Source organism: Carlito syrichta, unplaced genomic scaffold (genome assembly GCF_000164805.1).
Source record: "Carlito syrichta isolate Samal-C Ts95f unplaced genomic scaffold, Tarsius_syrichta-2.0.1 Scaffold305651, whole genome shotgun sequence".
In the NCBI taxonomy this organism is placed as follows: domain Eukaryota; kingdom Metazoa; phylum Chordata; class Mammalia; order Primates; family Tarsiidae; genus Carlito; species Carlito syrichta.
Genome location: NW_007249747.1, coordinates 168,148 through 184,116, shown reverse-complemented (window position 1 = coordinate 184,116; position 15,969 = coordinate 168,148). Strand labels below are relative to the sequence as shown.

The window sequence follows — 15,969 nt, the reverse complement described above, 5'->3', positions numbered from 1 at the left end:
ATTTAGATGCCTAATGTGCAATATAGCAGGAAAAAGCAATTTTTTGTACCTTTCTGAAGCTTACGTAGGAAAACTAAGCTGAGAAATCAAGAGACAAAACCCTCCTCCTCAACTTAAAATCGAAGTATACTGAAGTAAAAAAAAAAAAACTTCAGAATAATGTGTGCAGTGCCCAGGAAACATACAAGGAAAACCTGTAAGATGCTTGTCACAATGGGGAGCGACTCCAAGACAACACAGGGGGCTGGCGGGAAAGGCCATGGTTTGGGTATGGAAGCTGGGTGGAGGAAGTGGGAACTCACTATGCACTTGAGACCCCTGGTACTTTTGGGTTTTTTGGGGGGGGTGGGGTTGTTTTTGTTGAGCCTGTTGCCCAGACTGGAGTGCAGTGGCATGACCACGGCTCACTGCAGCCTCGACCTCCTGAGCTCAGGCAATCCTCCCACCTCAGTCTCCTGAGTAGCCGGGACTACAGGAGTACTACCATGTCGGGCTCATTTTTTTTATTTTTTAGAGAGACGAGGTCTTACTATGTTGCCCAGGCTAGTCCTGAACTTCTGGGCTCAAGCAATCCTCCTAGTTCAGCCTCCTGAAGTGCTGGGATTATAGGCGTGAGCCACCATGTCTGGTCAGACCTTTGGGTTTTACACTATGGGCATATACTATCTAGTCAATAATAATCACAAACATGTATTTCAAGAAAAATAGTGGCAACTTAGCCTGGGCCAAGTTTGACTCTCCACAATGTCTGTCAGCAGACCTTGATGTCCTTTTATTTGTAGCATGATCAACTGGGTCTGTTGCTCTTTCAAGGAACTCCACAAATGTTACAAATGTTGCTTCTAACCCCCCTGGGCCACCCCTGGTCTAGGACTCCCAGCCCACAGCACAAGCATTTGAAAGTCCAAGAGCTCAGGGATTTAGTGGCAGATGACAAACCTCCCTCCTTATGAAACAAACTTTTGTGATGAAACTGAAACTGTATCTATACTTTTAATTACATTACTTGGAATTATTTAAAGTAAAATCATGGTGCAATTAAGAACAAATTCTCACTGCATTGATAACAATGATGTACATTCAAAGATTTAGGGGGAATATGAGACATTAATAAAAACCTATCTGCCTTAGGAGCAAGTTCCCATTTCTCAGTGAAACAGTCCAATAGCAGAGGGAATGATCCAAACCTCCTCAGCCCATGTGATTCACCAGTAAGCCTCAGGCACGGTTCAGAGGATATTCCAGGAAAGCCCAAGGAACTCTTTTTGTGGTCAGTCTACAGAAAATGGCATCAGGAAGCCTGGCAGGGCAGCTCATACCTATAATCCCAGCACTTTTGGAGGCTGAGGTGAGAGGTCTTCCGGAGCCCATGGGTTTGAGACTAGCCTGGGCATCGTGGCGAGACCTCATCTCTACAATAAATCAAAAAGTTAGCTGGGTGTGGTGGCACGTGCCTGTAGTTCCAGCTGCCTGGAAGGCTGAGGTGGAAGGATCACCTGAGCCCAGCAGGTTGAGGCTGCGGTGACCATGAGCATACCTGCACGATAGTGGCCTGCATTCCAGCCTGGGCAACAGAGTGAGACTCCGACTCAAAAAAAAAAGAAAAAAAAAGAAAATGGCATCAGGAAGGGCTGAAGTCACACAGTGACCCTTCCTACAGGGTCTCTGTTCTATTTCTCTGTGGTGTGGGGTGATCTCTCAACTGAACGTCATTAGCATGACGACGCTTATTAAGATGGATGTACCATCAAAATATCATATGAGAATATTTCAATACACAGAAATGTTCATGATACAATGCTAAATGAAAAAAAAAAAAAAAAACAACCCAGGATATAAAACTGTGACATGATTCAGATCTTGTGGTTAAAATATTTATACTCAGCCGGGTTCGGTGGCTCAGCCTGTAATCCCGTGCCTTTGGGAGGCTGAGGTGAGTGGATTGCCTGAGCCCGTGGGTTCAAGACCTGCCTGGGGAACTTGGCGAGACCTCATCTCTACAATAAATCAAAAATTAGCCAGGCATGGTAGCGCGCACCTGTAGTTCCAGCTACTTGGAAGGCTGAGGCGGAGGGATCGCCAGAGGCCAGCAGGTTGAGCCTGCGGTGGCCGGGAGTGGCCACTGCACTCCAGTCTGGGCAACAGAGTGAGACTCCAACTCAAAAAAAAAAATAAATAAATTTATACTAAGATTCATGAAAAATGACTAGAGATATTCTCTAAGATGGTGCAGCTCAAAGCCTTCATGATGCTGACATTCACTCTAAGACTATGACATATTCTTGGTCTCTGCTCAAATGCTGCTCTCTCAGTGAAGCCCCCCAGCTTCCTATGCACATCACCCTACACTCGCTTATCTCTTGTTTTCTTCACAGAGCTCACTGTCCCCGGCTCTAGTCTACACTAATGTGGTCTACTTGTGTCCCTATGTGACAATGGAAGTTCCACAAAAGCCAGGACTGCTCAGGGCTATATTCCCCGTGTCAGCCCAGCAGATTCTAAATCAGGTTTGGCTGAGTGACCAGGGGACTGAATGCTCTGAACTATGTGACTCAGGGCAGCTCAAGTGTTCAGCAGTCTTTCAGTGGACCACACTCTTCCCAGAATCCCAGCAGGCCACTGAGGGTGAAGAGCAAATGCCACATACCCACTTTGAAGTTGGTGGTCTCCAGTGTAGGACAGGTGAACAGCCTGGGGAAGACCATGTGTATGGGGACAGAGAGGCCCCTGCAAACATCCCCATCAGCAATCTGAATATTCTGAATCTCTGTGGCATCACGGGCATAGCCTTCTGCACATCCTGGAGAAGGGAGGGAACTCACATGGTTAAGAAGCAGCAAACGACAGAGTGAGCTGACACCAAGCATCAGCATCAACACTCCACCAGCCATGCTCTTACTTTTGCTTCCCCCCACATCCTCTTTTTTTTTTTTTCTGAAGAGACAAGGTCTTGCTCTGTCACCCAGGCTGGAGAGCAGTGACACAATTATACCATAGCTCACCAGAGCCTCAAACTCCTTGGTTCAAGAGATCCTCCCGCCTCAACCTCCTGAGTAGCTGGGACTACAGATGCACACCACCATGCCCAACTACATTTTTTTTATGATGTCCAGGCCTCAGGTAGGCATCCTGTCTCAGCCTCCAGTGTGAAGTACCATGCCTGGGACCCCTACATCCTCTTAACCGCAGAACACGAGGGGACAAGCAGAGCCACAGGACACTTACAGCAGTGAGGTCCTTACCGCAGGTCTCCACGCGCACCAGCTGCAGCTCCACACTTCTTATGGCGGCCTCTGAGCTCTCCACCACCAGCTCTCCTGTTAGGGGCTGCGTGATGACACAGTTCGTTGAGTTGAGATGTCCTCTAATGAGAAATTTGGGGAGCAAGGCTCTCTAAAACAAAATGTAAACAAATACATCAGAATGGAAGGACAACGGGGGTAATGATGCAATAGTTACTTTGGTACAAATAAAAACGAGAAACAAAGCTGGGTAACTGTTATATAAACCATTAAAACCCTGTTTTAAAAAACAGGAAGAAAGGAGCAAAAGTACCTACATCGTCTTTCAGCTTGGAAATTTACAGACTGAATAATTAATTCCACAACTCTACATGTATAATAAGGCACTTAACTACATATCCTGTTCAGAATGACCAGGTCTTTCAGACCATCATCCTAATTACCTAGACTCAGATTTGGAAAGCTCCTTCTTATCAAGCAGTAAGATATTTTTTTTTTTAAAGTTTAAGGACAGTTGCCACAGGTGTATAAGGGCAACCAGTCACACAAAAAATGAGGTTCTAAAAAAACAATCCATTTTTAAAAGTTCTCCAATATGCAATTTTGAAAAGCCAAGACATTAATTTTGTTTCAAGAAAATTTAAAGAAAACAATTTTTTTCAATGCTTGATGAAAAACCCACAGGCCTTTACTCTGTAGACACAGGAAACTGACCAAGGGTGACTGATGATGGTCTTGTGGGAAAAACAGATCCAGAGAGTTAGAGACAATTGTGCCGGCTGCCTCTGCCTCTGGTTGGATCCTAGTTACTGAAAGTATCAGAGTTTAGTACACTGCTGTCCAACAGAAAGATAAGCCACATATGTAATTTCAAATTTTCTTGGCTGAGTACAATGGCTCACACCTGTAATCCCAGCTTTGGGAGGCCAAGGTGGGTAGACTATTTGAGCCCACAAGTTTGAGATCAGCCTGAGCAACGTAGCAAGGCTTCTTGGTTTGGTTTGCTGAAGTTTTCTGTTTGTTTTTTTTTTTGAGTTGGAGTCTCACTCTGTTGCCTATGCTGAAGTGTGTCTCTACAAAAGTCAAAAAAACTAGCTGGGTGTAGTGGTGTATACTTGTAGTCCCGGCTACTCCGGAGGCTGAGGTGAAAAGATTGCCTGAATCTAGAAGGTTGAGGCTGTGGTGAGCTGTGATCATGCCACTACACTCCATCCTGGGCAACACAGTGAGATGCCGGCTTGGAAATAAAATAAAATTTTCTAGTGGCCACATTTTTTAAAAAACAGGTAAAACTAACCAATATATCACCTTCCACATATAAGCAAATATAAACAATGTGAGTGATGTTTCACATTCTCCTTTTCATAGTGAGTCTTTGAAATCTAGTCAGTATTTACACCTACAGTTCATCTACTCAGTCCCACCACATCTCAAGGGTCAATGGCCACGTGTGGCTAGGCAGTGCAGCTCTAGACCCGAGGGGCAAGGGGCTCTGTACCTGGTGAGCCAAAGGCACAGAGTTCTGAGAAAGTCTAGATTTAAGACAGAGTTTAAAAAATAACTAAAAGTTTTTAAAAAAACTATTTATTCAAAAAAAACAAAAAGCAATAGCAATTCACATTAAAGTTCTTTGAGGTCACTGATCAAAAAGGAAAGATTTCAACGTCCACCTCAAGAAACTGAATAGACATTCATTTTCCCTTTGCTCCTACTGAAATATTAACATATGCAAACAAAATGAACCTATTTTTCTGAGTCTGTGCTTCAGCCTTCTGGTAGTTTCTGTGAGTTACCTTATATCTTTCCTACATCCCTTTTCTAATGAAAAAGCAAAACAAAAACAAAAACAAAAACACCCAAACAAACAAACAAAAAACCCAAACCAACCTGCGGTATTTTGTGAATAAGCAATCTTATTTTATTTGCTCTATGGGTTATTTTCTTGTTTTCCAACAATAAACATAAATGGTTCTGTCATAAGAAAAGTTATTTTTCATTTACACATAAATAAACAAACCTAAACCTAGGAAAGCTATAAGGAACACCCCAGGAAGACCACCCAGTGAAGCACTTCTGTGAATGACCACGACTCTCCAAGGAGTTCAGGGCACCCAGTCCTCCTGCTGGCAGGGAGAATGGTGAGAGTGAGTGTGCCTGGCAGGGTCGCAGATCCAGCCTGTGAGCAGAGGCAGGGGTGAGGAAGGGTGGTGGTGAGTACTACAGGGACTCATCAGAGGGGTGAAGCTGAGAAAGGCAGCACCACAGCTTCCCATGAGGATGACCTCCCACCTGGGAGGCTCTGAAAGCAGCCGTGGCAGGGCAAGTGTCCCACATCATTTATGGCCACAGTGCAGGACAGCAAGCCTCTAGACCCAGAAGACAAGCTACCTGCACACATCTCCCTCCCCTTGTGTAACATTCAGGGCAAAGCACCTGGGGTCAGTGTGTGCATATAATCAGAAGAATCTCCCTTGTGCCCAATCCTCCCTAACTTGCCCTTAAAGCTAGTTCTAATATATACACCTGAGCCAGGGATATATAAAACAATACCATATACAATAGATCCTCATCTATAAATATAAACTGACAACCAAGAATCGATAAACATTTAAGGAAAATAAAAGCAAGAAAAAGAAGCATGTACTCAACAAGCACAAGAACCAATCCCTGAGAAACAATCAATACAGGAAACAGAGATGAAAGGGCAGTGCATCTGCCATAAAAGAGGCTATCTTGAAGAAGAAATCATGCCTAGAAATGAATCACATTATTGTTGAAGTAAACACTTCAACAGAGGGCTAAAGAGATGGGAGAGAGAAATGACTGGCCCACAGGGTCATGAGTTATCAGAGCCCGGAGAAGGGAGAGACAGGAAATGAACCTAGAGGGGGCCATTTCCCTCCTAACCCTCTAAAAGCCTCCCCACAACACACTTCCTGCCTGGACTGTGCCTCCCAAGGGACGAGGCCCACAATCTCCCCTGGGCCCAATCCTCCCCAACTTGCCCTTAAAGCTGGTTCTAATCAGTATGGTCCAGAGAGCGAAATGAAGAATTAGTTGGGCAACCCCTTCAGGTCCCCTCCCACTGTACTCTCAATAAATCTTGCATTCTCAAAAAAAAAAAAAAAAATTAGGTAAGGAAGAACAGTTATGTCCAGAAAGAACTGCAGGAATTCACTGTTTTGAGATGGATGTCACTTAAAAAAAAAAAAAGTCTGGGGAAAATGTATGGCAAGGATGAGATGTTAGATGCCAGATAGCTGGAGAACAGGACAAATTAACAACACTGTCTATGCAGCTCAGGTGGCAGCTGAGGCTCAACCAGGGACTGCCATTGAGAGCCAGACAGCCTCATCGTCATACAAACTGCGGGAAAGCTGTGTGCACTGCCCAGGGCTTCTGTGTCCTCACTGTATGGGCCCCTGCTATGAGGGACCCACTGCTAACTGAGCCACTGCCATATTTACATAGCACGTTGTGGACTGTCTTCTGTTGGAAGAGAATGCTGGTGGGAGAAACTGCAAACTCGACAGCAGTAGAGGATGACACAAGGGGCAGGTGGTTGGGCACAGGCCATGGTTAACAATCAGAAATAAAGGAGTGTGACCTCTATGACAGGCAGTGGTGGGGCTCAGAACCACAACGAATTGGAACTCGGAAGATGGTAAAAATGAATAAACATATGCCCTCTCTGAGGAGCTTTTAAAAAGCATGCTGCTTCTAAGCTTCTTTACTGAGCTTAAAAAGGAAATCAGTGAGCTGTAGGTGTGGCATCCCTTTGGGCCCATAGCATCATCTGAAAGACTCTGGGCCAAGGGAATGATGCACATATGGACACTCATGCCACTGGCTGTCTCTGACCCAAGAGTCTTGTGTCTTCAGCAGTATTCATGAAATAGTCAGAAGCTAACTGAAAATACAGACTAATTTGGGCACAGAAAACAACCAGAAATCGCCTCTCACTGATGACTTAATTCCCAAATAAAGAACAACTGGGGTCTAGTCACTAGGAAAATTCCCATGGCATTCAAGTGTGAGGAACATGTTACCTCTTTGACGTTCTGTAAGGTTTCAGGTGTAATCGTGAAGTCCACAGGACTCGGCGTCAATTTCCCCTTCTGAGGCTAAAACAAGAGGTAAAACCATAATCTGCAGGTTAGGGCCAAGAGTTCTGCAGGCTAAAAAAAGTGGGTGGCAGTCTGGTACTAAGGCAGGACACCTGGATCCCAAACACAGTTCTGCCAAAAAAACGCTGCACCTTTGTCAAATTTCTCCATCCTCCTAGGACTCAGTTTCCTCATCTATACAAGGAAGGGAAAGACATCTTAACATCTAAAGTAACTTACAGGTTCAGAATTTAAAATTAGATCTAGGAAACAGAGAAGTGTTATTGGGATGTGTTTATTTTAAACCTCTCTCTTAGAATAAAAGATAACACTGGGTGTTTACTCTGTGCCACTGAATCGGCACCATGACCCTCTGAGATGCTATCCATACCTCACAGATGGTCACACTTCACAGACGAGGAAAGTGAGGCACAGAGAGCTCAATGACTTTCCCAACTAAGTGGCAGAGCTGAGAGTCAAGCCCAGCTAGTCTGGCCAGTGCTATTAGCCACTGAGCTATGCAGCTGTTCCCCTGGAAGAACCATACCTATAGAATAATGGATTGTAAAAGTTACCATAATATTATCAACAATGATCATCTCATGTTACATAATTTCAGAATCCATCAACACAGCCAAGCTCCATGAGACTCTGCCTGGAGTCTTTTACCTGGAGCTGGAATCCAAAAGGTCACTCTTCCACCCAAGGGGCCAGGTGAAGGGCACCAACCAGTGAACCACAAGTGTAGCATCCCTTTGGGCCCACAGCATCAGCCCGGCGGACTCTGGGCCAAGGGAATGATGCACAGGTGGACACTCATGCCACTGGCTGGCTGTGACCCAGGAGTCTCGTGTCTTTCACCAGCATCCATGCAACATTCAGAAACTAATTTATTAGCTGGTAAATAGGGTAAGATCCCAGACCCCACAGGAGATCCCTATTCCTAAGTCCTGGAACCCCCAAGTGAAGCTTACGGCAGAATGAACGATAAATTCACAGGTCTTTGTCAAGTCCTTGGCCAACAGAGAACGCCTCATGTCACAGCGCAGTGTATACTAGAGGGAACAGATGGAGAAGAAAAGGTCATTTTAGTGGGATTTTGCTTTCATCTTGGAATTATATTCATAGAGACAAGGAAGTCAACATATTTTAAGAAAATGTTGTCCAATCTGTGTATGACATGAAATCAATACTCATAGTAGGGAGAGTTAATGTTCAAAATAAAGGTACTTTAGGGTTACTCTTCAGCCTATGCCCACAGCCATCCTATAGTTGGGCCCATTGGAGAACAGGTGCACAGTCTCACCCTAACACAGGGTAACATCAGGCTGGTAGAACAAAAGGAGGAATGCACTCAGAAAAAGCTGCTTCAAATCCCAGTATTTGTCTCACAGTGTGAGTTCAGACAAATAACACAACTTCTCTGAGCTTCAGCCTCCCCCTCTGTAAAATGGGGATATTAATACCTTCCTGCAGTGAGAGTCAAATGAGATCGTGTGTGACAAGCACTACATACAAGGCCTAGGCCGCAGTAGCACTCAACAGAACAGCAGCTACCTTACTGGAAGGATTAGAAAGCATATGCAGTAAGGACTGCAGGCCCCTGGCACAGTACCTAGCATGTCACAGAGCTTCGCCTGCTGAGCACCTGCTGTGCCAGGGGCCAGAGCCAAGCGCAGAAGCACACCTCATTCTCAGGCAGCTTCTAGTCTACTGAGAAGCAATATGTAGTAACAATGTTAAAAGACCCAGGACTCCAGGGGAGCTTAAAAACTAGCTTTTAATATTTTAACTTTAAGGTGGAAGAAGGGAAAATTAAAGAAAAATATTTTATCTTAGCAATTTTCAAATATATACACAAGATATAATGAAAGTGAACATATCCATCTTCCACAGGGGTCAACTCATGGCTAATCTTGTTTATCTTATCTGTCCTCTCAGCCCTCCCCCATCTGCCAACACACAGATATAGCCTGCATGTTAAAAAAAAAAAGTGGATGGGAAAGGAATGCAACATACTGGCTTTTAACTTAGCCATATTCAACTCCTCTGCATCCCTAGGTTATTTTTTTCTTTTCTGTTTTTTGAGTCCAGGTCTCACTCTGCTGCCCAGGATGGAGTGTAGTGGCACGACCACAGCTTACCACAGCCTCAACTTCCTGGGCTCAAGCAATCCTTCCATCTCAGTCTACCAAGTAGCTGAAACTACAGGCACATACCAACACAGCCAGCTAATTTTTTGTAGAGGCAAGGTCTCGCTCTACTGCCTAGACTGGTCTCAAAATTCCCGGGCTCAAGCAATCCTCCTGCCTCACTCACAAAGTACTGGGATTACAGGTGTGAGCCACTGCACCACACCCCCTCCATCGGTTATTTTTCTGAGCTAGCTGCTGCTGGTATGCGTGCTGCAAAGTGGTCCCTGTTCCTGAGTGGAGCCCCACTGCAGAGCTGGTGACTGAGCTTAAAGCCAGGGCTGAGGGATTGTGTGGAGACAAAAATCTGTAGCATAATCACTCAGTGCCATTTAAAAAAAGAAAATCACATAACCCATGTTTAATATAGTTAGCTGGTATTTTAATCATCTAGGAAAAACTTTAGAATTATGTCAAAATAATTTTCATAACTGGGACTATATACACAGTTGAATCTTGCAAGAACATTCTTATGAACAACCTGTCCACATGGTATAAGAGTACCACTGGGAGAGTAAAACATTTTTTTTTTAAAGAATCATCCCTTGTGTGCAAGGATCAATCTATCAATCATCTGCTGAGATTTCAAGCTGGTCTCCTCAACCAGATAAGCTCAGTGAGGGCTGGCGCTACATATGTACATGTATGTATGCACGTATACATATGCATGCATGTGCACATGTAAGTGCATTGTCTTCCTCCTGAACATCCCACACACTGTCCAACACAGACAATGTCCTGTTCTGGCTTGCCTGGTTTCCTTGATTCTTTTCCCAATAGGAACTTCACCTTCCTCATTTTGAGTCTCAGGTTCAGGCAGGCTGACCTCAACCTCCACCCCCTCACCTGGGTACAAAAGTGAGGAGAAAGCCAGAACTGCCTCCAGAATGATGAGAAAGAACTCTCTTTCTGCTGGGACTGCCACCGCAGTAGATTGTAAGCCAACAGCTGCTTGCCGGCTTTGCCATGGCAAGACAAGAGCCATTGGTAAACGAAGCCTACACACAGCCCAGCTGAGACACGGCTGCAGCTCAGGCATCCAAACTGGCCTCACTGTTGCTCTGGAATTGCTAGTTCTTTGATCCAACACCCCTTTTATAGCTAAGTTGACATGAGGTAGATTTCTCTAACTTGTAATAAAAGGGTATGAATTACAGGCATCAACTTTTGGCCACTATTTGTTAAGTGTGAAAGCAATAATTAGTAATATAAGGCAGTTCATGATAAGTAAAGAGGAAAACATTGATGTTACATTCTAGGAATAGTGGTGAGTTCTTCTGCATGCACTATGTCAATTAATTCTAATACTAATATAAAAATTGCTGGGCTAATGTAAGGATAGTCAACATTAATTCCAGCAAACATTCACTTGGCACATTCTATGTGCCAGGCACACTGTGCCCAGCACTTCATGCAATTCCCTCATTAATACCCTAGGAGAAAGGTCAGGGAGGCCGCCCAGGGTGACAGAGGTGGGATTTGAATTTATAACTTCCTATTGCCAGAGTCCATGCTCTGAATCCTTATGCAATGCTGTGATAGAGCTTAAACTCAAGCCCAGATCTGCCTGCTGCAAAGTCCTGGATCTTTCCACTTTATCATGATCTTTGCTGGGTACTAAAGACTGATCAAGGTGGTATGAGCTACAGGAGGTCAGAGGGGTCAGGATGTCAGATGTGAGCAGAGTACTGAAAGGAGGTGTTGAGTCAATCTTTTTTGACTGTCAATAAACAGAAAATCAACAGGAATAAAGAAAGACACCTGCCAACAGTTTAAAAGCAGACTCCTACAAAAGGTATTTTTAACCATGAAAAAGGATGACTAGAATCTCTAAAAATTAATTCTGAACATGCAATTTCAGCAGACATATTTTGTGGTATACTTTTGTGTTATAGTTTAAAATTGTGCTAACATGGCTACAAGAGTAGAGCAAACATAATGAAACTTGCCTATGATTTAAATAATTTTTAAAAGAAAAAATAGTTACCCAAAGGGTAACTACAAAAGACTGACAGGTTTTTGTATGCAGTATCTAATAACAAAGATGGAAAATGAACTTAATGTGAGTGAAAAGAGTGCAAGGGCAAAAACCATCAAGCCCTCCATCTAAGAAATCACAAGCAAAGCAAGTCTTTGCAAGTTAGGAATTTAATACTGGAGATATATATATATTTTAACTCGGAGTCTTACTCTGTCGTCCAGGCTGGAGTGCAGTGGCACGTTCATGGCCACATCAGCCTTGACCTGCTAGTGCAATCTTTCCACCTCAGCCTTTTGAGTAGCTGGAACTACAGGTGCCTGCCTGGCTAATTTTTATTTTTTTCATTGTAGACATGAGGTCTCGCCAAGTTGTCCAGGCTGGTCTTGAACCCATGGGCTCAGGCAATCCTACTACCTTGGCCTCCCAAAGTGCTATGATTATAGGCATGAGCCACCGTGCCTGGCCCTGTCTATATATTTTAAAAATTTTTACATTCTTTTTACTTCAGCTTCCTGAGTAGCTGGGATTGCAGGCATGTAGCATCGGGCCTGGCATAGTTATCTTAAATCCTTTATTCAGTCTTACAATTTTTACATTGTTACTACATCACAATTCAAATTATAAATTAAAATTTTATTTATATCTGCATAGTTTAAGAAAGATGATAATAGAGTTTAACAAGAAAATTTGTTCTGCAAATTAATGTATCTATGTCAGTCTTCAGAGTAAGTATAGTAAACAATGGGTGCCAAGAAGGGGAGACGGCCTGTGGACCCCATGCTGAGCCCAGATGGTATGGCCACAGGAAATCACTGTCCTCTCTGGGTGCTACTATAAAACAAGGAGGCAAGGATAAGACATGCTAAGTAATGGCATGGATGGATGGATGGATGGATGGATGAAAACAGATCAAAAATCCATAGTCCTAGTTTCTCATAAGAAGTAATTTTCTCTAGGGAGGGGGAAAAAGAAGCAATGACAAATTTCAATATGAACTGGGAATTAAATAATATAAGAATATGTTCATTAGAAACTGAATGGAATAAGGTCGTTTCCATTGGTCATTGTAAATTTTGATAGGTGTGAAAATGTTAACTGGAATTATATAGACAGATGTCCCTATTCTTTGAAAATGGATATTGAGATATTTTGAGATGAAGTATCAAGTTTCTGTAATTAACTTTAAAATGATTCAGGAAAAAAATATGGATGAACAAAGATGGCAAAATACTAATAAATGTTGAATGGTGATAAGTATAAGAAGCATGATAAGCTCATAGAAAACAGACATTAAGCTAGGAAGAAATCTCTTCAGTTTTATACATTTGTGACATTTTTGGGGAAGTATAGAATTTTAAGTTGTAGCATTCTGAGGCTAACTCTCAAGTGGCAAAGTCTGATGACTAAACAAGGAGGTGGGTAGGAATGATCACCCACTTTACTTAAGAATTTGCCACCTCTTAACTCTCTTACTTTGTCTCCAACTTACACACAGCTCAGCAGGAACATAAGCACAAAGTTTTGCGTGTATATTTATACATCTTTCTTGGCAACATTTGGAAAAGAATGGGATTTTCAATTTGATTTTAAACAAATTAAACTTCTTTTAATAATTTATGATAAATATAGGAGAGATTAATAGGTCTGACCAATGGAAACGACCTTATTCCATTCAGTTTCTAATGAACATAGTCTTACATTATTAAATAAACAGTACTAAAGAACTATTGTGTGGATAAAGCAAGTTATTGCTAATTCTGGACAGGTAATAAAATAATTTTCAAAATGAAATATTCAAGGTATCTTCAGTATTGCTAAAAAGGCATTTTTCATTAACTTTATATCATGGTAGAAATATGCCCAATCTAGAAAACTCATCAAAAGACTCACATTCACGTACCAGCAATTGATATTCATATGTCTACACAGGCAGCTTCCTCTGAAATCTAGATACTTACCCAATCATTATTATTACTTCTGAAGGGTTGTCCAAAGCCTTTGGTCTATGTATATTTTGCCTGAAATGGGTAAGCTAATAATAATAAAGGACTAGAAATATGTGTTATCTTCACAGAAAGATACATATCATACTACATGTGTTTCTTCTTGACAGATCTTTTGGGCAGCTCATAAACTTACATACACAAAATCTTTGATTAAACACTCACAAGCGTTTTGAGGATTTTTATTTTAAAGGTGCTAGTATTTTAAGCAGGGGAATGGTATCTAACAAGACCAAATTGTCAACTAAAACTTAATTAATAAATCAAAAAAGCTCCTAACTTTCATCTCTCTTACACTTAAGACTGAAGAGTTTTGTCTCCTCTAGCAAAGGAACTGCTGAAAGGCAAATATCACAAAAGTATCTTTCTTTCCACTGAATAAAGGAAAGGCTCTTTCTCTCACTGGAGTCATGACTCCACACTGTTCCTGAGACAATAGCAACTGTGAAAGACATCCTTAACTAGCAGAGGTAGACAGGAAGTCATAAATTCACTTCCCCTCATTGACAAGGTTTGTTCAATAAAGAATACAAGCCTATGTTCAAATAGTAGCCTTTGGGTATTAAACAAAGAGATATTTATAAGTAAAAACTAGACAAGTTAAAGCGGGTGCCAGAAAGAAGTTAGGGCATATCTGTTACCAAACAATAAAAGCACCCTTTAAAGTGTCAATGCAGTCTAAAATGAATCCAAAGGGAAAAGAAGTTACAGCATGGGTCCTCCAGGGTTCCTATAAAAAATCACGGGCATTCATAAAATGTATTTAGCTGGCCAAAAGGAGATATCAACATGGAATATACATGAGAGGTCTCAGTAATAAACAAAGTATTAAAGTCTTGGGTCCTCTATTAACTCAGTGAAAGAAAAACTACGCTGCGTCTTAGAAGAAAAATCATGAACTGAACTACATGGGATCAGGAAATGCTCACCTGAATGTTGACAAACACGCCGTGATAAGTCTCATATAGAACTTTGTTACTCTTCACATGCAGAGGAAATTCAAAAGGAATTTCTGTTTTGCCACTGGGAAATTTCCCTGGCTTCACCATTTCTATGGTGCTGTTGAGAATCTGGATAGGCTGTAAACAAAAATCAACTCAGTCCATCAGCATGCATTTAAAGATGTCTTTCTTTCTTTCTTTTTTTTTTTAGAGATAGGGTCTCACTCTGTTACCCAGACAGGAGTGCAGTGGCACAATCATAACTCATTACAGCCTTGATTTTCTGGTCTCAAGTGACCCTCCCACCTTGGCCTCCCAAAGTGCTAGGATTATAGATGTGAGCCACCATATCCAACCTGTCTTTTCAAATTACAGTGTTTATTTTTATTAATAATTTCCTTAAAGACACAACACCTGGAGCCACCCTGCTGTCTTGGGCAACACAGTACTAGGTCTGGAGATAAAGTCCAGCACAGTAATGATTTCTAAGTCCAGCACAATAATGATTCATTTCCAACACTGGACACTTTAGGTGCTTAGTACACAGTAGGAAGTGAGCCAGTATGGCCCTCTCTCCTCCCCAAGTATCTCATTTACTGTCCTAACAACTCCTATCTTTAGAATTAAGCAGCAGACACAGCACAGTGAGGCTACTGGCGAGGAGGGCCAACATGTGGACCCAGGGTTCCTCCTTCCTCAGCCCCGTGCTCCTCTGGCAGCAAGCCACCTCTGCTCCTGACAGTCCACCAGCCTCCTCGGACCCTTACTGCCATGACCATGTTTAGACAGCAGCTTTTCTTCTAGCCCTGTGTGCCTGCACAGACATCCTCAGCTGGGCCTCCAAGGAGGAAGAAGGTCCTAACATTTGGAACCTGCCTAAAGGCCAGTATTAACGCTAGTTAAGCTTTGGCTTAATGTCACTCTGAGAAAATCCATGACTTCTGTAGTGAATCTCTAAGTACTAATGGATTAAAGTAAAATTGTAGAAAAACATGGGAAACTCCTAAATCTGAACACTGCTAATGTACCTTTCTTCCATCGTGACTCTTATCCTCTCAAAACTTAAAGAGTTAATATATCCTTCAGGAACAAAAAATTTTAAGTATAAACAAAGAGTTTACATTCTGGAATACAAAACTTTACCTGAAATGACAAAAAGAAAGAACAGCTACTTGTTCTTTTTGTATCTTACCTTAATGTCAAATTCAACAGCAGCAATATACACAGAAAATAAAATAACAGTTTTGATTTAGGAAGGCATGTACCATAAGCCACAGGTACAACTTCTCAGCTTTCATCTTTTTAATGGCTCAAATAAGTACATTTATAGTTAGCCTACTCCTACTTATCAAATAGGAATAAATATAAGCAGACTTTCAATAACAGGATATACTTTGAAACAAAATATCTGCATTTTTCAAGTTAAGCTTTTTTTTTTTTTTTTTGAGTTGGAGTCTCACTCTGTCACCCAGACTGGAGTGCAGTGCCGCTCCCGGGCCACCGC

General features: G+C 42.3%; 1 protein-coding gene across 2 annotated transcripts in view; it reads right to left on the bottom strand.

Annotated features, from left to right (window-relative positions):
* Positions 1 to 15,969, bottom strand: part of LOC103264410 (Down syndrome critical region protein 3) — a 45,649-nt gene that overhangs the window by 2,407 nt on the left and 27,273 nt on the right. The window contains exons 3-7 of one of the 2 annotated variants that reach the window (XM_008062071.1): positions 14,454 to 14,603; positions 8,323 to 8,403; positions 7,292 to 7,366; positions 3,243 to 3,393; positions 2,648 to 2,800 (exon numbers count right to left, since the gene is read on the bottom strand). In XM_008062071.1, coding sequence (XP_008060262.1) covers positions 2,648 to 2,800; positions 3,243 to 3,393; positions 7,292 to 7,366; positions 8,323 to 8,403; positions 14,454 to 14,603 — 610 coding nt within the window. The remainder of the gene's footprint in view (positions 1 to 2,647; positions 2,801 to 3,242; positions 3,394 to 7,291; positions 7,367 to 8,322; positions 8,404 to 14,453; positions 14,604 to 15,969) is intronic. The other variant, XM_021714460.1, reaches the window with a different exon arrangement.